This window comes from Musa acuminata, chromosome BXJ1-9 (assembly GCF_036884655.1).
Source record: "Musa acuminata AAA Group cultivar baxijiao chromosome BXJ1-9, Cavendish_Baxijiao_AAA, whole genome shotgun sequence".
NCBI classification, from domain to species: domain Eukaryota; kingdom Viridiplantae; phylum Streptophyta; class Magnoliopsida; order Zingiberales; family Musaceae; genus Musa; species Musa acuminata.
In genome coordinates, this window is record NC_088335.1 from 9883293 (window position 1) to 9908301 (window position 25009).

General features: G+C 35.5%; 1 protein-coding gene, 1 non-coding gene and 1 pseudogene across 2 annotated transcripts; all 3 read right to left on the reverse strand.

Moving 5' to 3' along the window:
- Positions 1-16024: 16024 nt before the first annotated feature.
- LOC103997955 (annexin Gh1) lies at positions 16025-19163 on the reverse strand. The gene is made up of 5 exons (XM_009419300.3): positions 18977-19163; positions 18717-18862; positions 18401-18619; positions 17364-17576; positions 16025-16522 (listed from the first exon to the last, which is right to left on the reverse strand). The coding sequence occupies exons 1-5, from the start codon at positions 19116-19118 to the stop codon at positions 16226-16228; spliced, it is 1017 nt and encodes a 338-aa protein (XP_009417575.2). The 5' UTR covers positions 19119-19163; the 3' UTR covers positions 16025-16225.
- A 242-nt stretch (positions 19164-19405) lies between these two features.
- Positions 19406-19478, reverse strand: TRNAR-ACG (transfer RNA arginine (anticodon ACG)). Its single transcript has one exon. It is a non-coding gene; the product is annotated as a tRNA-Arg (tRNA).
- Positions 19479-20586: 1108 nt separating this feature from the next.
- LOC135594530 (UDP-N-acetylglucosamine transporter ROCK1-like) lies at positions 20587-24799 on the reverse strand (annotated as a pseudogene).
- Between the last annotated feature and the right edge of the window lie 210 nt (positions 24800-25009).

Genomic DNA, 25009 nt, shown 5'->3' on the forward strand with positions numbered 1-25009 from the left:
TATTAGGATTTTCGTTTACCATTTCAACAAGAAGAATTCAACAACATCATATTTTATTCAGGAAGAAACATTGGAAAAGCTCAGGCATCATCATATCTTAGCAATGCAGTGAGCATTGACTTTTAATCTCTTGAAGTGGTAACCTTTATTGCTTGTTCGAGTAGCACACTGTTCCTCTTGTAGTAGGCCACCTCTATTGCCTTTAGAACATCCTCCGCATGAGTAGTAATTATTTAAGTAAGAGAATTCTTATCGGTTCGTTCCTAGATCATTGATAGTCAATCAGATTATCTTCCCCAAGTATCACTCTGGGAAACATGTGCAACGTATGATCGCCGTTAATTCCGCGAGGAACTCGTTTTGGTGATGGGGTTTTAGATCCCGTAAAAAGGTAAAATCTATTAAAAAATTAAGATAGTTGCAGTTTGACATAAAGCCTTGATGCATCTTAGTCCATAGTTTCATATTTTCGAGGTCAAAACAATTGATTTTATTTATTAAGAATATAACTTAAAATCGAATTGAAGATGCATTAGGATATTCTCTACCAACTATGCACATTGAGATAAGTCCCTTACACTACTATTGGAACATAGGCTATATTAGTTTAAACAGATAGATACATGAAACATAAATTCAAATTCAGATATACAAGAAATGGTTGGCTGTGGAGTGCAGTAAAAACCTCATGCAAAATTTAATATATGATCAAAGATAAAAGTCCGAGGATAAGATGTTGGGTAAGCTATTTTAGCTAAGATTCTCAAATGCAATACAATATAAAGATTATAGACACAAGTTCCTTAAATATTAATTTTTGATATAGAAAAAGAGACCAGAGCGTTGGAATCGGAAGATGTCATGGAGAAAATTCTACCATGATGAAATATACAAGCACCCAAATATCAAGGGTTTTAATTTCAAGTACTTAATCAATATTTATTAGCCTATCTGTTGGAACGGATGAAATAAACTGGACCAGACCATCCAGTTTAGTTTTCTCTTCTTTCAGTTTCAGTACATCTCCTTATCTTCCTCTTCACCTCTTTTTTCGATAATCAATTTGAGATCGAATGGTTCAATTTGGTTTATCATTTAAATAATATATATTTTTTTATTTTTTTCTATTCTCCGAGAATCTCCTCTCCATCCTTCTCCCTCCCTCATCAATCAACACTTGGAATAGATAAGATCTCTTTTGGTTTGGCCATGGATTGATGAAGCTTCAAAATTAATTATAGATAGAAATAGATGAGATTCCTATTGGTTTGACTATGAAATGAAAATTGAATTTCTTGATTGGCTACTTTGAAATGTTTAAAGGAGACATGGTCTATCCTGCGCATATCTTTTAAAGGATTTTTTTAATCATGATGTTTGTTATATCCCCTATTTCTATTTTTCAGTTATATCTCTAAAATATCTACATGACAAACAAACTAAGCAATTCTCCGCAAGTCTTGTTAGACAATGATATCTTGGCGTGAGTTCACCTAAATAGTTATCAACACTAAATGACTGAATGGAGTACCAAATGGTAATGTTGGCTATCTATTTTTTTTTATAACAAGTGTTGATTCTGCCACTCCTTCTTGGTCGAATGTTCTGAGCTAGAAAATTAGGAATTGAGGTTTATGATTACTATATAGCTTGATAAAGGGCCAATGTGATAAACTTTGGAAAGCAGAATTCATGATTAATTAGTAGGAAACATATATCTAGGAAGGATATAAGAACCCTACATAAAAAAACATACCCTTTTCTTTTTATAGTTTTTCTACTTTTAGTTTTAGTACATCTCCTTGTCTTCCTCTTCACCTCTTTTTTTTGACAATCAGTAGATCGAATGGTTCGATTTGGTTTATCATTTAAATAATATTTTTTATTTATTTTAATTCTCCAATGAGAATCTTCTCTCCATCCTTCTCCCTCCCTCATCAACACTCAAAATAGATAAGATCCCTTTTGGTTTGGCCATAGATCAATGCAGCCTCGAAATTGATTATAGGTAAAAATAGATGAGATTCCTTTAGGTTTGATTATGAAATAAAAATTGAATTCCATGGCTACTCTGAAATGTTTAAAGGAGACATGGTCTCTTTGCTCATGTCTTTTAAAGGATTTTTTTGATCTTTAATTTTGTTATATCTCCCTGTTTCTATTTTAAACTTATACCTCTGAAGTATCTAGTTGACAAATATACCAAGTTATTCTCCTTAAGTCATGATGGACAATAATATCATGGCATGAGTTTGCCTATATAGTTATAAACACTAACAACTGAATAGAGTGCTAAATGGTCATTGTGACTATCTATTTTTTGTTATAACAAGTTTTGATTCTGTCGCTCGTTCTTGGTCATATGTTTTGGGCCAGAGAAATTAGCGATTGAGATTTATGATTGCTATATAACATGATATAGCAGAATTCATGATTAATTAGTAGAAAATATATATTTAAGAATAATATAGGAACCCTACATAAAAAAACATACACTTTTTTATTTAATTTCTAACACCACAAGTCATAGATATTTGCTATTGCAATCACACACATTGAGAGTTAGTGTGAGAACCAACTTTTTATTGGTGAAAAAATAAAATAGTATATCAAAATACTCGATACTAGAAAGAACAAAAATCATTCAGTTTTATCTCTCTAGTGATATTAGTATTTTGGTTTATAATTCAAACAAGAAGAAATTCAACAAAGTGAAAACAACATCATATTTCATCAAAGAAGAAACATGGGAAAAGCTCAAGCATCATCATGCCATAGCAGCGTAGTGAGCATTACCTTGTAGTCTCTCGAAGTGTCACCCGTGATTGCTTGTTCGAGTGGCACACTGTTCTACTTGTAGTTGGCCGCCTCTATCACCTTTAGATCAACATTCAGATGAGTACTAATTATTTGAGTAAGAGAATTCTCATAAGTTCCTAGACCATTTATAGCCAATCGGATTATCTTCTCCAAGTATCTCTCTAGGTAGCATGTGCAACGTATGGTCACCCTTAATGTAACGAGGAACTTGTTTTTGCGATAAGATTTTAAATCCTACGAGAAAATAAAATCTAATCAAATATTAAGAATCAATTTTAGTATGACATGAAGCCTTGATACATCTTAGTCTAAAGTTCCATATTTTTGAGGTTAAAACAATTGATTTTATTTATCAAAGGTACTCGTTAAAATCAAATTGAAAATGCATAGCATATTGTCTGCCTACCATGCACATTAAGATAAGTCACTTACGCTACTATTAGAACATAGGATATATTAGTTTTAGCACATAAATAGATGAAATATAAATTCAAGTTCAGATGGATAAGAAATAATTGGAAGATAGTAAAAATCTCCTCCAAAGTTTGATATATTATCAAAGATAAAAAATACATAGATAGAGGATAAAATGTTGGACAAGTTATTTTAGCTGAGATGCTTCGTTCCTAAAATATCAATTTATAATATAGAAAAATTGAATAAAGTATTGGAACATGGAGAAGTCATGAAGAAAATTCCACCATGATGAAAAATACAAACACCCAAATATCAAATGCGTTATTTAGTAGAAAAATTCATGATAATGATGAAAGGCAATTACATTAACATCAAATTTTTTTAAAAAAATTTTAAAAGCAAATGGTGGTAAGATTATGCAACAAAAAACCGATGAATCAAAGGCTTGAACCTTTTGGACATTAGAACATGACTATGAGACAAACATCTCACCAATCATTATTCAAAGTCAACAAAGATATTGTGTAGCATAACAAAGTTGTTGTAATAGAAGTTGCTACAATGATGGAGCTTATACCTTGTTAATGGATTTACCATACTCATTTTTGTAATGGCTTATTGTTGCAATCAACTGAGCTTTGCTTCTTGTAGTGATAATCCTAATGAGTTCTTCATAGTTGTAATCCTTCTTAGTGATCTTTTCATGCAGCATCTTGGCCTCCGATTTTGTCAAGTGTTGATTCTATTTTTTGTTATAACTAAGTGTCGATTTTGCCACTCGTTCGTAGTCGTATGTTTTGGGCTAGAGAAATTAGAAATTGATGTTTATTATTACTATATAGTATGATAAAGAGCTAATGTAATAAACTTTGGAAAACAGAATTCAAGATTAGTTAGTAGGAAACAAATATCTAGGAAGGATATAAGAACTCTACATTAAAAAAAAACCCTTTTCTTGTTATAGTTTCTCACCCTATAAGCCACAGATATATGCTATTGCAATCACACACATTTAGAGTCAAGGTGAGAACCTACTTTTTAATTATAAAAAAATATGATAGTTTATCAAAATAATCGACACTAGGAAGAACAAAGATCATTTAGTTTTATCTTTCTATTAATATTAGGATTTTAGTTTACCATTCCAACAAGAAGGAATTCAACAACATCATATTTCATCTAGGAAGAAACACTAGAAAAGCTCAGGCATCATCATATCTTAGTAATGCAGTGAGCATTGCCTTTTAATCTCCCGAAGTGATACCCTTGATTGCTTGTTCGAGTGGCACACTATTCTCTTGTAGTAGGCCACCTCTATCGCCTTCAGAACATCCTTCGCATGAGTAGTAATTATTCGAGTAAGAGAATTTTTATCGGTGCCTAGACCATTGATAATCAACTGCATTATCTTCCCCAAGTATCACTCTGGGGAACATGTGGAACGTATGATCACCCTTAATACAGTGAGGAACTTGGTTTGGTGATTGGGTTTTAGATCCCGCAAAAAGGCAAAATCTAATAAAAAATCAATATAGTTATAGTTTGACATGAAGCCTTAATGCATCTTAGTCCAAAGTTTCATATTTTCAAGGTCAAAACAATTGATTTTTTTTTATTAATAGTACAACTTAAAATCGAATTGAAGATGTATTAGCATATTCTCTACCACCTATGCACATTGAGATAAGTCCCTTACACTACTATTGGAACATAGGATGTATTAGTTTGAGCAAATAGATACATGAAATATAAATTCAAGTTCACATATACAAGAAATGGTTGGCTGTGGAGGACAATAAAAACCTCCTGTGATATTTAATATATGATCAAAAATAAAAGTCAATGGATAGAGGATAAGATGTTTGGTAAGCTATTTTAGCTGAGATTCTCAAATGCAATACAACCTAAAGATTATAGACACAAGTTCCTTAAATATTAATTTTTGATATAGAAAAAGAGAACAGAGCGTTGGAATCAGGTATTAGCTATTGCAATCACAGAGCAAATTCTCACACCACAAGTCACAGATGTTTGCTATTGCAATCACTCACATTGAGAGTTAGGGTGAGAACCCACTTTTTATTTGTGAAAAATATGCAAGTTTATCAAAATACTTGACTCTAGAAAGAACAAAAATCATTCAGTTTTATCTTTCTCGTGATATTAGTATTTTGGTTTACCATTCAAACAAGAAGGAATTCAACAAAGTGAAAACAACATCATATTTCATCAAAGAAAAAAACACTAGAAAAGCTCAAGCATCATCATGTCCTAGCAACGTAGTGAGCATTGCCTTTTAGTCACTTGAAGTGTCACCTTGGATTTCTTGTTCGAGTGGTACACTGTTCCTCTTGTAGTAGGCCACCTCTATCACATTCAGATCATCCTCCACACGAGTAACAATTATTCGAGTAATCGAATTCTTATTGGTTCGTAGACAATTGATAGTCAATCGGATTATCATCCCCAAGTATCTCTCTGGGCAACATGTGCAACGTATGATCACCCTTATTAACAATATTTTCTATTTTTTTCTATTCTCTAACGAGATTCTCCTCTCCATCCTTCTCCCTCCCTCATCAACACTCAGAACAGATAAGATCCCTTTTAGTTTGGCCATGGATCGATGAGATTCCTATTGATTATAAGAATTGATTATAGATAAAAATTGATGAGATTCCTATTGGTTTGACTATGAAACGAAAATTGAATTCCTTGATTGGCTACTCTGAAATATTTAAAAGAGACATGATCTATCCTGTGCATGTCTTTTAAAGGATTTTTTTTATCATAACCTTTGTTATATCCCCTATTTCTAATTTTCAATTATATCTTTGAAGTATATACATGACAAACATGCCATGCGGTTCTCCTCAAGTCCTATTGGACAATGATATCTTTGCGTGAGTTCACCTAAATAATTATCAACACTAATAACTGAATGGAGTACCAAATGGTAATATTGCTATCTATTTTTTTGTTATAACAAGTGTTGATTCTACCACTCGTTCTTTATCATATGTTTTGGGTTAGATATTTGCTATATAGCATGATAAAGGGCCAATGTGATAAATTTTGAAAAGCAAAATTAATGATTAATTAGTAGGAAACATATATCAAAACATACCTTTTCCTTTTTTAAGTTTCTCACACCACAAGTCACAGATATTTGCTATTGCAATCACACACATTGAGAGTTAGGGTGAGAACCCAATTTTTATTAGTGAAAAAATATGATAATTTATCAAAATACTCGACACTAGGAAAAAACAAAAATCACTTAGTTTTATCTTTCTAGTGATATTTGTATTTTGGTTTACCATTCAAACAAGAAGTAATTCAACAAAGTGAAAACAATATCATATTTCATCTAAGAAGAAACACTGGAAAAACTCAAGCATCATCATGTCCTAGTAGCATAGTGAGCATTGCCTTTTAGTCTCTCGAAGTGTCACACCCTTGATTTGTTGTTCGAGTGGTGCACTGTTCCTCTTATAGTAGGTCGCCTCTATCGCCTTCAGATCATCCTCCGCACGAGTAGTAATTATTCGAGTAAGAGAATTCTTATCGGTTCGTAGACAATTGATAGTCAATCGGATTATCTTCCCAAAATATCTCTCTGGGGAACATGTGCAACGTATGATCACCCTTATGAACAATATTTTTTATTTTTTTCTATTCTCCAAGGAGAATCTGCACTCCATCTTTCCCTCTCTCTCGTCAACACTCAGAACATATAAGATCCATTTTGGTTTGGACATGGATCGATGCATGCTCGATATTGATTATAAATAGAAATAAATGAGATTCCTATTGGTTTGATTATGAAATGAAAATTGAATTCCTTGATTGGCTACTCTGAAATGTTTAAATGGGACATGGTATCTTCTGCTCATGTCTTCTAAAATATTTTTTTGATTTTGACCATTGTTATATCCCCCTATTTCTATTTTTCACTTATACCTCTAATGTATCTACATGACAAACATATCAAGCCGTTCTCCTCAAGTCTTGTTGGACAATGATATCTTGGTGTGAGTTCCCCTAAATAGTTATCAACACTAATAACAAGTGTTGATTCTATCACTCGTTCTTGGTTGTATGTTTTGGGTTAGAGAAATTAAGAATTGATTTTTATGATTACTATATAGTATGATAAAGGGCCAATATGATAAACTTTGAAAAATAGAATTCAGGATTAGTTAGTAGGAAACATATATCTAGGAAGTATATAGGAACCCTACTTAAAAAAACATACCCTTTTCTTCTTTAAGTTTCTCACACCACAAGTAATATATTTGCTATTGCAATCACACACATTGAGAGTTAGGGTGAGAACCTACTTTTTATTGGTGAAAAAATATGATAGTTTATCAAAATACTCGACACTAGAAAGAACAAAAATCATTCAGTTTTATGTTTCTAGTGATATTAGTATTTTGGTTTATCATTCAAAAAAGAAGGGATTCAACAAAGTGAAAACAACATCATATTTCATCCAAGAAGAAACACTGGAAAAGCTCAAGCATCATCATGCCCTAGAAGCGTAGTGAGCAATACCTTGTAGTCTCAAGAAGTGTCACCCTTGATTGCTTGTTCAAGTTGCATATAGTTCCACTTGTAGTAGGCCGCCTCTATCGCGTTTAGATCAAACTCCGCATGAGTACTAATCATCAATTCCTAGACCTTTTATAGACAACCATATTATCTTCACAAAGTATCTCTCTAGGCAGCATGTGCAACGTTTGATCGCTCTTAATGTAGCGAGGAACTCGTTTTTGCGATTAGATTTTAAATCCTATGAGAAAACAAAATCTAATCAAATATTAAGAAACAATTGTAGTATGACATGAAGCCTTGATGCATCTTAGTCTAAAATTTCATATTTTTGAGGTTAAAACAATTGATTTTATTTATCAAGAGTACTCGTTAAAATCAAATCGAAAATGCACAGCATATTGTCTGCCAACCATGCACTTTAAGATAAGTTACTTACGCTACTATTAGAACATTGTCTATATTAGCTTAAGCACATAAATAGATGAAATATAAATTCAAGTTCAGTTAGATAAGAAATAATTGGACAAGCTATTTTAGCTAAGATGCTTAAATGTAATACAACCTAAAGATTATAAACTCTAGTTCGTAAAATATCAATTTGTAATATAGAAAAATAGAACAAAGTATTGGAACATGGAGAAGTCAGAGAGAAAACTCCACCATGATGGAAAATAGAAACACCCAAATATCAAATGAGTTATTTAGTAGAAAAAAACATGATTCATGATTAAAGGTCATTACATTAACATCAAATTTTTTTAAAAAAAATTTAAAAGCAAATGGTGGTAAGATTATGCAACCAAAAACCGATGAATCAAAGGCTTGAACCTTTTGGACAATTGAACATGACTATGATACAAACATCTCACTAATCATTATTCGAAGTCAACAAAGATATTGTGTAGCATAACCACTACATAAAATTGAAACTATTAAACGTTATCCATGATAGAAGAAATTCAGACACCTAATAAAGTTGTTGTAATAGAAGTTGCTACTATGATGGAGCTTATACCTTGTTAATGGGTTTACCATACTCATTTTTGTAACGGCTTATTGTTGCAATCAACTGAGCTTTGCTTCTTGTAGTGATAATCCTAATGAGTTCTTCATGGTTGTAATCCTTCTTAGTGATCTTTTCATGTAGCATCTTGGCCTCCGATTTTATTAAGTGTTGATTCTATTTTTTGTTATAACAAGTATCGATTTTGCCACTCATTCTTGGTCATAAGTTTTGGGTTAGAGAAATTAGAAATTAATGTTTATTATTACTATATAGCATGATAAATGGCCAATGTAATAAACTTTGGAAAATATAATTCAGGATTAGTTAGTAGGAATCAAATATCTAGGAAAGATATAAGAACTCTACATAAAAAATATCCTTTTTGTTCTTGTAGTTCCTCACTCTATAAGCCACAGATATATGCTATTGCAATCACACACATTGAGTCACGGTGAGAAACCACTTTTTAATTATTAAAATACATGATAGTTTATCAAAATACTCGACACTAGGAAAGACAAAGATCATTCAGTTTTATCTTTCTATTGATATTAGGATTTTAGTTTACCATTCCAACAAAAAGGAATTCAACAACATCATATTTCATCCAGGAAGAAACACTGAAAAAGCTCAAGCATCATCATATCTTGGTAACATAGTGAGCATTGCCTTTTAATCTCCCGAAGTGGTACCCTTGATTGCTTGTTCGAGTGGTACACTATTTCTCTTGTAGTAGGCCGCCTCTATCGCCTTCAGATCATCCTTCGCATGAGTAGTAATTATTCGAGTAAGAGACTTATTATCGATTCCTAGACCTTTGATAGTCAACCGTATTATCTTCCCCAAGTATCAATCTAGGGAACATGTGGAATGTTTGATCGCCCTTACTACAGTGAGGAACTTGTTTTGATGATCTGGTTTTAGATCCCGCAAAAAGGTCAAATCTAATAAAAAATTAAGATAGTTGCAGTTTGACATGAAGCCTTAATGCATCTTAGTCCAAAGTTTCATATTTTCAAGGTCAAAATAATTGATTTTATTTATTAAGAATACAACTTAAAATCGAATCGAAGATGCATTAGCATATTCTTTACCAACTATGCACATTGAAATAAATCCCTTACATTACTATTGGAACATAGGATATATTAGTTTGAGCAGATAGATACATGAAATATAAATTTAAGTTTAGATATACACGAAATGGTTGGCTATGGAGGATAGTAAAAACCTCCTGTGATATTTAATATATGATCAAAGATAAAAGTCCATGGATAGAGGATAATATGTTGGGTAAGCTATTTTAGTTGAGATTCTTAAATGCAATACAACCTAAATTATAGACACAAGTTCCTCAAATATTAATTTTTGATATAAAAAAGAGAAAAGAACATTGGAATCGGGAGAAGTCATAGAGAAAATTCTACTATGATGAAATATACAAACACCCAAATATCAAGTGTTTTAATTTCACGTGCTCAATTAGTATTTATTAGCCTATCCGTCGGAGCAGATGGAATTAACTAGACTAGATCATCCAGTTTAGTTTTCTTTTCTTTTAGTTTCAGTACATCTCCTTATCTTCCTCTTCACCTTTTTTTTCGACAATCAGTTTGAGATCCAATGGTTCGATTTGGTTTGATATTTAAATAATATTTTTTAATTTTTCTATTCTCCAACGAAAATCTCCTCTTCATCCTTCTCCCTCCCTCATCAACACTCGGAATAGATAAGATCCCTTTTGGTTTGGCCATGGATCGATAAGGCTCAAAATTGATTATAAATAGAAATAAATGAGATTCCTATTGGTTTGACTATGAAACGAAAATTAAATTCCTTATTGGCTACTCTGAAATGTTTAAATGAGACATGGTCTATCCTACGCGTGCCTTTTAAAGGATTTTTTTGATATTAACCTTTGTTACATCCTTTGTTTCTATTTTTCAATTATATCTCTGAAGTATTTACATGGCAAACATACCAAACAGTTCTCCTGAAGTCCTATTGGACTATGATATCTTGGTGTTAGTTCACCTAAATAGTTATCAACACTAATAACTGAATTGAGTACCAAATGGTAATATTGGTTATCTACTTTTTGTTATAACAAGTGTTGATTCTGCCACTCATCTTGGTTGAAAGTTTTGAGCTATAAAAATTAGGAATTGAGGTTTATGATTACTATATAGCTTGATAAAGGGCTAATGTGATAAAATTTGGAAAGCGGAATTCATGATTAATTAGTAGGAAACATATATCTAGGAAGGATATAAGAACCCTATATAAAAAAACATACCCTTTTCTTTTTATAGTTTCTCACGCCACAAATCACAAATATATGCTATTGCAATCATACACATCGAAAGTTAGGGTGAGAACCCACTTTATATTTGTGAAAAAATATGATAGTTTATCAAAATATGTGACGCTAGGAAGAATAAAGATCATTCAGTTTTATCTTTCTAGTGATATTAGTATTTTGGTTTACTATTCCAATAAGAAGGAATTCAACAAATTGAAACAACATCATATTTCATCCAGGAAGAAACACTGTAAAAGCGTAAGCACCATCATGTCCTAGCGGCCCAGTGAGTATTACCTTTTAATCTCTCGAAGTATCACCCTTGATTACTTGTTCGAGTGGCAAACTGTTCCTCTTATAGTAGGTTGTCTCTATCGCCTTCAGATCAACCTCCGCACGAGTAATAATTATTCGAGTAATAAAATTCTTATCGGTTCATAGACAATTGATAGTCAACTGGATTATCTTCCCCAAGTATCTCTTTGGGCAACATGTGCAATGTATGATCACCCTTAATGTAGCGAGAAACTCATTTTTGTGATCAGGTTTTAGATCTTGCAAGAAGGCAAAATCTAATTAAAAATCAAGAAATAGTTACAATTTGACATGAAACCTTGATGTATCTTAGTTCAAAGTTCCATATTTTTTAGGTCAAAACAATTGATTTTATTTATCAAGAGTACACCTTAAAATCAAATCAAAGATACATTAGCATATTGTCTGCGAACCATGCACATTGAGATAAGTCTCTTACACTACTATTGGAACATAGGTTGTATTAGTTTGAGCAAATAGATAGATGATACATATATTCAAGTTCAGATAAACATGAAATGGTTAGCTATGGAGGATAGTAAAAACCTCCTCCAAAGTTTAATATACGATCAAAGATAAAAGTCTATTGATAGAGGATAAGATGTTGGGTAAGCTATTTTAGCTAAGATGCTCAAATGTAATACAACCTAAAGATTACAGACTCTAATTTCTCAAATATTAATTTACGATATAGAAAAAGAGAATAGAGCATTGGAATCAGGAGAAGTTATGAAGAAAATTCTACCATGATGAAAGATACAAACACCCAAATATCAAGGGTTTTAATTTCACGTGTTCAATCAATATTTATTAGCCTGTCCGTCAGAGCGGATGGAATAAACTAGACTAGATCATCCAATGTAGTTTTCTCTTCTTTCGGGTTCAATACATCTCCTTGTCTTCCTCTTCTCATCTTTCTTCGACGATCAGTTTGAGATCGAATGGTTCGATTTGATTTATCATTTAAATAATAATTTTTTATTTTTTCTATTCTCTAAGGTGATTCTCCTCTCTATCCTTCCCTCTCCCTCATCAACACTCAGAACAGATAAAATCTATTTTGGTTTGGCCATGGATCGATGTAACCTCGATATTGATTATAAATAGAAATAGATGAGATTCCTATTGGTTTGATTATGAAACAAAATTGAATTCCTTGATTGGCTACTCTAAAATGTTTAAAGGAGACATGGTGTCTTCTGCTCGTTCCTTTTAAAAGATTTTTTTGATCTTGACCTTTATTATATCCCCCTGTTTCTATTTTTTACTTATACCTCTAAAGTATCTACATGACAAACATACCAAACTGTTCTCCTCAAGTCCTGTTGGACAATGATATCTTTACATGAGTTCACCTAAATAGTTATCAACACTGACAACTAAATTGAGTACTAAATGGTCATGTTGGCTATTTATTTTTTGTTATAAAAAGTGTTGATTCTGCCACTCATTCTTGGTTGTATGTTTTGGGCCAGAGAAATTATGAATTGATGTTTATGATTACTATATAGCATGATAAATGACTAATGTGATAAACTTTGGAAAACAAAATTTAGAATTAATTAGTAGGAAACATATATATCGGAAGGATATGGGAACCCTACACAAAAAAAACATATATATCGACTACGAGTGATGCCTACACGGATCGAGCACCTCGAGATGTGGTAAGTTTGGAGAACCGTTTCCGTTACGATTCTGTTGTGGGAGTAGTTCTCATGTATCCGTAATGGTCAACCCATAAAAATAGGTTCTATTATAGGATTAACGAGTTGGCCACTTCAACTTATATTATTGTTGTTCATAAAACCCGTTCCAAATCTTCACTTGTTATCTTTCACAATCAAAATCCACTGATCAATCTTCCCTGAATTATTTTGAACTTGAGCTCTTTTATCTTCTTTCCTTCTACGGCGCAGCAAGGCGACAACTACCGATCGTCGCTGTCTATGCGGCGATTGATTGGAGGGTTGGTTTACCGCTTGGCTTTTACATGTTTTGGGAGGCACTTTAGCTGGCCACCACGTGTGACAATACCTCCAAAGAATAGATAATTTTGCAGACACTTCCGTCTATTATAGCACTTGAACCACGGTGAACACACAACGATTTTGAACTACATTTTTACACATTGCTAAAGCTTTTTATATAGACGGTAAGCTCACCAGAAGAACATGCCTCTCAACTTTTTACTGAAAATTTTACACACAATTTGTGCCAGATCCTCTCTGGCACATTACTGCTCAAAACAGACCACTAAAAGTTTTACACTATTCCCCCTCATCACACAAACTCAAGATAGATGCCAGTTATATTAACTCGAAGAATACACGAACAAAATTGCACAAACCAATTATTATAATCATTCTATTTTACAACAGATTATGGTGAATTGGGAATGTCGACAAAATGATCTCAGTATGATTACAACAGTGACCTATAAATAAAAGACCGACAGTATTAGCTGAACTTAAATCTTTTCGGTTCCCCTTTAGATGAATCCCTTGTTCAGAAAAGAGAATAAATTGCCATGAAAAAGAAAGCTCGTGGTGGCTACCAAGTGGGACTAACAAATGGTCTTATTCTTGCGGGCATTCATGCAGGCTGGTGGAAGTTGGTATTTATGGGATGCTGGAAGGTAGGTTTTGGAGTAATTGACATCTTGTTCAAAGAGTACTCAGATCATCCCCATTGTCTCTACGCGACAAATATACCAAACTATTCTCCTCAAGTCTTGTTGGACAATGATATCTTTAAGCGAGTTCACCTAAATAATTATCAACACTAACAACTGAATTGAGTACTAAATGGTCATGTTGGCTATCTATTTTTTGTTATAAAAAATGTTGATTCTGCCACTCATTCTTGGTCATATGTTTTGGGCCAGAGAAATTATGAATTGATGTTTATAATTACTATATAGCATGATAAATGGCTAATGTGATAAACTTTGGAAAGCAAAATTTAGAATTAAGTAGTAGGAAATATATATATATATATATATATGCTACTGCAATCACATACATCAAGAGTCAAGATGAGAACCCACTTTTTATTAGTGAAAGAATATGATAGTTTATCAAAATACTTGACACTAAGAAGAACAAAGATCGTTCAATTTTATCTTTCTAGTGATATTAGTATTTTGGTTTACCATTCCAAGATGAAGGAATTCAAAAAAGTGAAAACAACATCATATTTCATCCCAGAAGAAACACTAGAAAAGCTCAAGCATCATCATATCCTACCAGCGTAGTGAGCATTGCCTTTTAATCTCTCGAAGTGTCACCCTTGATTGCTTGTTCGAGTGGCACACTGTTCTTCTTATAGTAGGCTGCCTCTATCACCTTCAGATCATCATCTGCACGAGTATTAATTATTTGAGTAAGAGAATTCTTATCGGTTTGTAGACCATTGATAATCAACCAGATTATTTTCCTCAAGTATCTCTCTAGGCAACATGTGCAACGTATGATCACCCTTAATGCAGCGAGGAACTCATTTTTATGGTCATGTTTTAGATCTCGTAAGAAGGCAAAATCTAATCAAAAATCAAGAAATAGTTACAGTTTGACATGAAACCTTGGTGCATCTTAGTCCAAAGTTCTATATTTTCAAGGTCAAAACAATTGATTTTATTTATCAACAGTACACCTTAAAATCAAATCGAAGATACATTAGCATAATGTCTGCGAACCATGCACATTGAGATAAGTCCCTTACACTACTATTGGAACATAGGCTGTAGTTTGAGCAGATAGATAGATGATACATAAATTCAAGTTAAGATAGACAAGAAATGGTTGGCTGTGGAGGACAGTAAAAACCTTCTCCAAAGTTTAGTATATGATCAAAGATAAAAGTCTATTGATAGAGGATAAAATGTTGGGTAAGCTATTTTAGCTGAGATGCTCAAATGTAATACAACCTAAAGATTAAAGACTCTAGTTCATTAAATATTAATTTGCGATATAGAAAAAGAGAATAGAGCATTGGAATCGGGAGAAGTTATGAAAAAAATTCTATGCAGCCTCAAAATTTATTATAGATAAAAATAGATGAGATTCCTATTGATTTAATTATGAAACGAAAATTGAATTCCTACTTTGAAATGTGTAAAGGAGACATGGTCTCTTTTGCTCGTGTAAGTTTTTATTTTTATCTTAACCTTTGTTATATCTTATCGTTTCTATTTTTCATTATCTGACAAACATACCAAGCTATTCTCCTTAAGTCATGATGGACAATGATATCATGATATGAGTCTGCCTATATAGTTATAAATGCCTATATAGTTATAAACACTAAGCTGAGTAGAGTGCTAAATAGTCATCGTGGCTATCTATTTTTTTTTCATTGTGACTATCTATTTTTTGTTATAACAAGTTTTGATTATGTTGCTCATTCTCGGTCATATGTTTTATGCTAGAGAAATTAGCGATTAAGGTTTATGATTATTATATAACATGATAAATGCTTAATTTGATGAATCTAGAAAACAGAATTCATGATTAATTAGTAAAACAATATATATTAAAAAAATCATTTTTTATTTAATTTCTCACTCCATAAGTCACAGATATATATTGTTACAATCACACACATTGAGAGTCAAAGTTAAAACTCACTTTTTATTAGTAAAGAAACATGATAGTTTATCAAAATACTTAACACTAGGAAGAATAAATATAATTCAGTTTTATCTTTCTAGTGATATTAATATTTTGGTTTACCATTCCAATAAGAAGAAATTCAGCAAAGTGAAACAACATCATATTTTATCTAGATAGAAACACTGAAAAAACTTAAGCATCATCATGTCCTAGCAGCGCAGTGAGCATTGCTTTGTAGTCTCCCGAAGTGTCATCCTTGATCGCTTGTTTAAGTGACACACTGTTCCTTTTGTAGTAGGCTGTCTCTATCGCCTTCAGATCAACCTCCGCACGAGTAGTAATTATTCGAGTAAGAGAATTCTCATCAGTTCCTAAACCTTTTATAGCCAACCGGATTACCTTCTCCAAGTATCTCTCTGGACAGAATGTGCAACGTATGATCGCCCTTAATGCAGCGAGGAACTCGTTTTTAGGATCAGATTTTAAATCCTGCCAGAAAACTAAATCTAATCAAATATTAAGAAACAATTACAGTATGACATGAAGCCTTAATGCATATTAGTCTAAAGTTCCATATTTTCAAGATTAAAATAATTAATTTTATTTATCAAAAGTAATTGTTAAAATTAAATTGAAGATGCATAGTATATTGTCTACTAATCATGCATATTAAGATAAGTCATTTACGCTACTATTAGAATATAAGCTGTATTAGTTTGAGCACATAAATAGATGAAATATAAATTCAAGTTCAGATTGATAAGAAATAATTGGAAGATAGTAAAAATCCTCCTCCATGATATATTATCAAATATTATATAGAGGATAAGATGTTGGACAAGCTATTTTAGCTGAGATGCTCAAATGCAACATAACCTAAAGATTACATACTCTAGTTTTTAAAATATCAATTTTTAATATAGAAATATAGAACAAAGTATTGGAACCCGGAAAAGTCATGAAGAAAATTCCACCATGATGAAAAATATAAACACCCAAATATCAAATAAGTTATTTAGTAGAAAAAATCATGATTCATGATGAAAGGCCATTACAATAACATTAAATTTTTTAAAAAAATTTTAAAAGCAAATGGTGGTAAGATTATACAACAAAAAATCGATGAATCAAAGGCTTGAACCTTTTGGACAATAAAACATTACTATGATACAAACATCTCACCAATCAGTATTCAAAGTCAACAAAGATATTGTGTAGCACAAATACTACATAAAACTGAAACTATTAAACGTTATCAACGATATAGAAGAAATTCAAACACCTAATAAAGTTACTGTAACAAAAATTACTACTATGATGAAGTTTATACCTTGTTAATTGGTTTACCATACTCATTTTTGTAATGGTTTATTGTTGCAATCAACTGAGCTTTGCTTCTTGTAGTGAAAATCCTAATGAGTTCTTCATGGCTGTAAGCCTTCTCAGTGATCTTTTCATGCAGCATCTTAGCCTCTGATTTTACCAATTTTCCACTCACCTCTATTCCCTCATAGCGGTATGAGCTTACAAGTGGCACCAAAAGCTGAAATACACAAATTGGATTAGTAAAACAACTTGCACATAAGGCAAAAGAAAATACCCATTCTCTTTATGTTTATTTTTTGTTGATTATAACATTGAGTTCCATAGCATTAGTCCTCTAATACGATCCCAATGTCAGACCGTAGCACCTGCTCCTTGTTGGCATAAACTTCCTCTTTATAAGAAAGAAGAAGGAAAGGGAAAGGGTGATTTCTAAAGATGGGTTGGGTTGATCAGTCTTTAAGGTCAGCTGTGCTTTTAGCGGGACTCAATTAGCAGTAGTGGAAAATGGACAAGGGGGAACGTCTCAAAGTACACTCCTTTGTATCTCAATCCCTAATTGGTTGTTTACTGTAACGAGATCAGGTCAGGTTAGGTAGATCATGAAGTAAGCCACAAATCAGCCTCTCTCTCTCTCTCTCTCTCTCTCTCTCTCACAAGTGCGAGGTAGGAAGGAAGAAAAGAAAATGATACAAGTACTTCTCGGTTGCAAGCATTACAATATCTACAAATAGACAACTAAAAATATGTGATGGAGTCAATAAGCTAATTCCTGTAGATAGACATTTGCCACATTTGCCACATCGTAGACTTCTGACACATTTTGGTAGGATCGGACTTTTACAACCTTAGTTAAACTTAATTAATTATCAGAAATTAAAATATGAAGGGTTGGAATCACAGAAAGAACACCTATATACGAGTAACACAAATCAGTAAAAAGAGATTCAAGATCCGATCCTTTCACCATTAAGCAAAGAACACGAAGCAAACATCGGCTCTTATATCATGAAGAAATATTATCATCAAACAATAAATCAATACCTTACGGAAATCTCCGGTGGTATGCTTGGCCACATCCTCCTCGAGGGATCGCTTGTACCGCAGATGGTAGGCTCGCCTCACATCAAAGAGTTCGCCGGAGTTCCTCGTGCACGCGATCTCGATCAGCACGCGGTTGCTCGGATTCCATCCCCGCAGCGCTTCGTTTGCCAGCTGGGCGTCCCGATCCGCCGGATCCAGCGTCCACAGCAGCACCGCCCTCTGTTTCGACCCAAAATAAATAAAAAAGCACATAAATTCTCAAACAGATAAGATCAAGAGGGCGATCTGTTTGGATCAAAGGGAAGAACAGAGGGACCTCGAAGTCGCCGGAGATCTCATCTTCCAGTGACTTGAGAAGCTCCTCGCCGTAGGTCTCCGCGTAGGTGGCGCGGATGGCGCGGCGCTGGGCGGCCGTGCGGTGCGCCAAGATCGAGATGATCAGGCGCTCGTTCGTGCCCCAACCTGCACAAGATGACGATCAAGAGAATCGGCGAGGATCGGATTGAGAGCCCCAATGGGAATGGAAAGGCAGGGGAGGCGACGCTGACGAGGAGAAAGTTAATTTAACCGGGGTACCTTGGAATGCCTTCCGCAGCTGGTCGCAGTCCTCAGCGGGGGAAGGGACGGTGGCCGGAACCTTGATTGTCGCCATGGATGAGATTTCCGGAACCTTGATTGTCGCCATGGATGAGATTTCCGGAACCTTGATGGTCGCCATGGATGAGATGTTGGGCTTCAGACGGAGCGAGAGATAATGGAGAGATGCGAAAACGAGGGAGGCATTTAAAGAAAGAGATGCTGCGGGTTTAAGGGGAAGTTCCGTTGCAGGAGAAGAGCAAGTAAACATGGTCGAGAGATGTGGCATTTTTGCATTGGTTGTGGCCTGTGTCGGTTGGCGAAGAAGCACGCATGCAACGTTCTAGTTGGTGAGTCCATGTATGCTTCAGATAATTTACATCGGAGAATAACAATGTTAGAGCCAAAAAATAAAACAGCAAATACATTCGACTCCACTGGGGATCGAACCCAGAATCTCTGGTTCCGTAGACCAGCGCCTTATCCATTGGGCCATGGAGTCACTGTTAGTTAAGATTATAATATCTTCTAAAAATATCTTATTTATCAATTCATTGCATTATTCCCACACCAAGAGCAGCTGGAAACCACACGACCATCGCTACTAATAGACATCTCGTGTGTAAACTAAGTGGGACGCTTCAGTAAGGCGCTGCCTGAACCCAAGCGTTAGGTACTTCGAGCGAGCACCCAATTCAAATAAGCTAATTGAATTAAACTTTTAAGTTTGGTTACATTCAATAACACGGTTTCTCACCTCTGCGTGGCCCCGAGCCAACCCTAGCACTGCTTCTCCCACCGTCGACGATAATTTCCACAACTCCCACCATCGTAGACGCAACAGACTAAGCCTTCCTCTATCGCTGATAGAGGGGTCCAACGACTTAACAAGAGCCTGTAGCTTCATTCAATCGTCGCTCTGTGTGCAAGTTCTTCTACTATCGAGGGAGACGACAGTAGGTTTCTTTGCCATCGATGAATACAATTTGGAGCTTCTGTTATTGTTGTTGTTATTGTTCGTAACTTTCATCATTACCATTGCTATCGTTCGCAACAGTATCACAGATATCTTAAACTAATCCTCCACTACTGTCGTTGCCAACTTCTCATCACATGTGCTATTATTTTTCATCAATTTTCATTCTCGGTGACCTTTTTATCCTTCTCTTAACAATACTTTTCTCTCCCTCTAACTATTATTAACAGTAAATAATATATTATTAACAATATATTTTTAATTTAATATCATATTTTTATTTAAATAATTATATTTTTATTTAAATTATATTTTTTAGATTTTAATATTTCAGAACATCTTATTTCACTCGGACAAATGCATAGGCGAATGCCTAGCAACCTTGACGTCTAATATTTTTTAAATCACTTTTGCATGCACATTCTAAGAATACAAATAAAAAAAAAGGTCTACTGTAGACTTGAGTTTCATTACCATTTAACTTAGACTAACAAAAAAAAGTTCCATTACTGATGTATAATCCTATAGCAACTTAAGTACTGGAATGAAACTCAAAGGTGTAAACAATCAAAAGGTGTATAATCTGTAATAGGACATATGGAATACAATTACCAGATCAATTGTCTTTGCATGAGTTTCATTACCAGACTCACTCACATTCACTTGAGATAACAAATAAAGTTCCATAACTGATGTATAATCCTATAAGTACTTATATTTAAAGAAATTACAGAAAAAATATTAAAGAGTAAACAATCAAAGGTGTATAATCTTGTAATAGAACACATGGAATACGGTTACCAGATCAATTGTCTTTGCTTGAGTTTCATGTTTCGGTTGTATCAGAATGTCCATTGGTACAAGATATTGTTAACAGAATGAGAGCATGGCAACGACACCCTGCTCTCTGAAATCAGAATGACTTTGTGCTTAAACCTCCTTCTTTCTTGCAACATATGGATATTTCTGGTATATGACGATGCTGCTGATGACAAGAGGTAATGCCGCAAGGCAATACACGGAGGGTGGTTTCCCATCGAAAAGAAACTGCAACATTGCAGTTACGAGCTTGTGACCGTAGACGGAACAAAACAAAATTGCTTTTGTTCATTTATCTATAATCTCCACTTGCCTATCTGACACCTCCAGCATGAGCAGTGACAAGACCGACAAGAATCCCTCCGACAGCATTCAGTACAACTGGTATCTGTGGAAGAACCCGACTACCAATATAAAGCTAGATGGAAAAAGAAATGATTATGCTCCCATATCATGCATTGCCTATGCACCTTAAATAAATGTAAGAAGTAGGCCAATACAAGTTACCAGTACGACAGTTAAGCATTTGATATAATGTAATGTTATATTGTCTAATATCCACTACAATCTGAAAACATGTAGCAAACAACAAGATCCTCCCATAATTCAGCAAAAGAGAAACATCCACGTATGATTAAACAGGATTCCCTGAAGCATGGTTACCAGGGAAAACGGATAGAGTGTGCTGGCCAGCCAAAGACATTATACTATCCTACAAAACCATTGCTATTTGCTGACCAACAAGAACTATAAATGACTCCATGAAGCACAGCTCTTCGCTAAACTAAATGCCATTTAGGAGCAGCAATGACAGAATGAAGTTTTAGACAAAAACAAAAGCTATAACCAGAAGCACTTTATAGAAAAGATGGATTGTATAATATGAAATTACTACATGGGAATGCATCTAAGAGTTGATACTTGAAATAATAGACTTGTGTTATTGCTGCAGCAAGACAATTTGGTTACTTTCTTTGAAAATCAAGATCACAATACTACTACTAATTCCTTTTACAGTGAACTCATCAGATTTTCTCACGGGAAGACAACCAAACACCCCGGACTGCTTGACTTTCCAGAAATAGAGATTCTCTTTATTCAATTTGTTCGACTTAATGAGAAACTCTGAAGATATGCAAACATGTAGGTGGCATTATGAAAAAAGAGAGGTGACAATTAGTCAGTTCATTGATTCCCAAGTCCCAACTGAGGTCCAGTGCCTGTTTATTCCAATCAATTGGTTCTTTAGTATAACCCTCTGAACCACTAACTTGATTAGAAGAAATGTATGAACAAATTGATCCACAAAATTTTAAAATACCCCAATGTGCTCCATAATCTCTTATGACAGATACAACCAGAACCAGAAAACTAATTGTATCATTTGGTTACAAGTACAAACAGCTTCACATTAGCATGTTAGCAGAAAATACCCTAAGCTATGATAAACCCAAAAATCCACATCTTCAGACTGCCAACACTGGTTTAAGATTGCCACATGAAAGTACACCAGTCCATCTATGGCTACAAAGAGAAACAGTAAATGAAAATCAAATAAATATTCAAAGCTACCATGCAATAAAATGCCCTTAAAATTCATTTTGTGGAGTCCATTTTGTCACAGAAAAGCAATTTAAGTTTAATGCTGCAAACATCATGAGAAAGAATATGAGAGTTTGCCTCTATATTGTCATTACTAGGTATATTTTAAAGATGAGTAAGAATGGTGAGAAAAGTAGAATTACTAGAGTTCACACGGTCCAACCATGAAAGAATCCGTATTTTCGTATTGCCTCTCCATCAGGTGACTTGTAAGTACTTGCCAGCAATCATAAACTACCAACAAATGACATTTCTACAGTCATTATATATGATGTGTGCTTCTTCACCTGCAAAAGAAGCAAACTAGGAAGCTCAAGGACAATGTTAGGAAGACTATTTGATTGGGAACTAAAGTGATATATAACTGACCTGAGAGGCCCATTGGCGCAAAGAAGAAGCCGAAGCGGAAAGAACAGAAGCAATCATAACAGGAATAATTCCATATAGCAAAACCTGATCAGACTTACTGCTAGCGGAAGATTTGCCAGAACTCTCACCAAGACTCGAGAATGGCAGCAACGATCAATAAGGTAAGAGCCCCAGTTTGCTTAGGTGATTGCTTCTGCCTGCAAGTTGCAACCAGAAAGATTTAGATTATAGAATTTATTGGGTTCTCTTATCAAATGACTACTGCTGCCTGTAAATTACAGCAACAAAAGATTTAGGACAAAGAATTTAATGGGTTCTCTAATATAAAAAACCTGAACCCATTAAATTCTTTGTCCTAAATCTTTTGATCATTGGTTGATCGGGAGCTGGACTGGTCGAGCGACTAACTCAGGGCCTGGGCTGGCTAAGCAACACTGGGCGTTGGACTGGTCGAGCTACACTACTTGGGCGCAAGACTGGCCGAGACATGACTCGAACATTGGACTGGCCGTGAGGCGTGGCTCAGGCATCAAACTGGTCGCAAGACGTGGTTTGGGCATTGGAATGGCCGAGGTAAGACTCAGATATTGGACTGGCCACGAGGCGTGGCTCGGGTATTTGATTGGCCGAGACGTGACTCGGACATTGGATTGGTCGCAAGGATTAGCTCGGGTATTGGATTGGCCGAGAAGTGACTCAGACATTGGACTGGCCGCGAGGCATGGCTCGGGCATTTGACTAGCCTCGAGGCATGGCTCGGGCATTTGATTGGTCAAGACGTGACTCGGACAATGGACTGGTCATGAGGCATCACTCAAGCATTGGACTAGTCGAGGCATGTCTCGGATATTGGACTGGCCGCGAGGCATGGCTCAGGCATTTGATTGGCTGAGACATGACTCGGACATTAGACTGGCCATGAGGCATAGCTCGGGCATTGGACTGGTCGAGACATGACTCAGACATTGGACTGGTCGCGAGGCGTGGCTTGAGCATTAGATTGGCTGCAAGGCGTGGCTCGGACGTTGGACTGGCCGAGATGTGACTCGAACATTAGACGAGCCGCGAGGCATGGCTCGGGCATTAGAATGGCCGCAAGGCATGGCTCGAGCGTTAGACTAGCTGAGATGTGACTCAGATATCAGATTGGTCGCAAGGCATAGCTAGGGCATTGGACTGGCCGCGAGGCATGGCTCGGGTGTTGGACTGGCCGAGATGCTACTTGAACATTATATTAGTTGCAAGGCGTGGCTTGGGCATTGGACTGGCTGCAAGGCATGGCTCGAGCACTGTTTGGCCAAGGTGCATGTCTCGGGCACTATTTGACTAAGGTGCACAACTCGGGTACTGTTGAGCCGAGGTGCACTACTCGGATACTATTTGGCTGAGGTGCACAACTTGAGCATTATTTGGCCGAGGTGCATCATTCAGGCACTGTTTGGCCAAGATGCACCACTTGGACACTATTTGGTCGAGATGCATGACTCAGGCACTGTTTGGCCGAGGTGCACCATTCAAGCACTGTTTGGCTAATGTGCACAACTCAAGCATTGTTTGGTCAAGGTGCACAACTCAAGCATTGTTTGGCCGAGGTGCACCATTTAGGCGTTGTTTGGTCGAGGTGCACAACTCGTGCATTGTTTGGCCGAGGTGCACAATTCGGCATGTTCAGGCACATGCTCCGCTATAGCAAGCTTTTTTTTTTTTTTTATCTGCACACTTTGGGCTCATCTTCTTTCGTCCTCGCCATGGCGAGCCTTCTTCTTTCCCTGATCTACTCACATGGATAGCTCCTGGCAAGGCATCTTGTGCGACTCCTCGTGCACTTCTGCCGCTAGTGCCTTTGCAGCAACATATTATTTGGCCTGCTGGGGCATCTAGGGAACGGTCACTGGTGGTCTCTCGACCAGCGACCAAAAGAACCTTGAAGGTCATAGGCCCATCAAGAACGTTTACATAACCAAAGAGGGGTGGGCATCTGGGACACCTCGAATCTCAGTAGCGAAGCAGGCAGCGAAGAGGGATTCATCCTCCTTCTGCCTTAGCCCGAGGAGCATGGCTGTGGACGGTTTAAGTCACACGCTGGCTAAGAAGTGAAGCTCGAGTTCTCTTGCAAGCTGATCAAAAGACGAAACCGAGGACAGCCTCATTCGGTTGTACCACATCTGAGCTATGCCTCAGAGGGTGGTAAGAAATGGCCAACACATCAGAGCGTCGAAAGTGCCATATAGGGCCATATAGGCTCGGAAAGTGGTGATGTGCTTTGC

Bases quoted from the DNA above. Each gene is read 5' to 3' on its own strand.
- LOC103997955 (XM_009419300.3), bottom strand. From the start codon at position 19,118: ATGGCGACCATCAAGGTTCCGGAAATCTCATCCATGGCGACAATCAAG. The intron at 18,863-18,976 runs GTACCCCGGTTA...CATCTTGTGCAG, and splicing joins GCTGCGGAAGGCATTCCAAG to GTTGGGGCACGAACGAGCGC. The intron at 18,620-18,716 runs GTCCCTCTGTTC...GGGTCGAAACAG, and splicing joins AGATCTCCGGCGACTTCGAG to AGGGCGGTGCTGCTGTGGAC.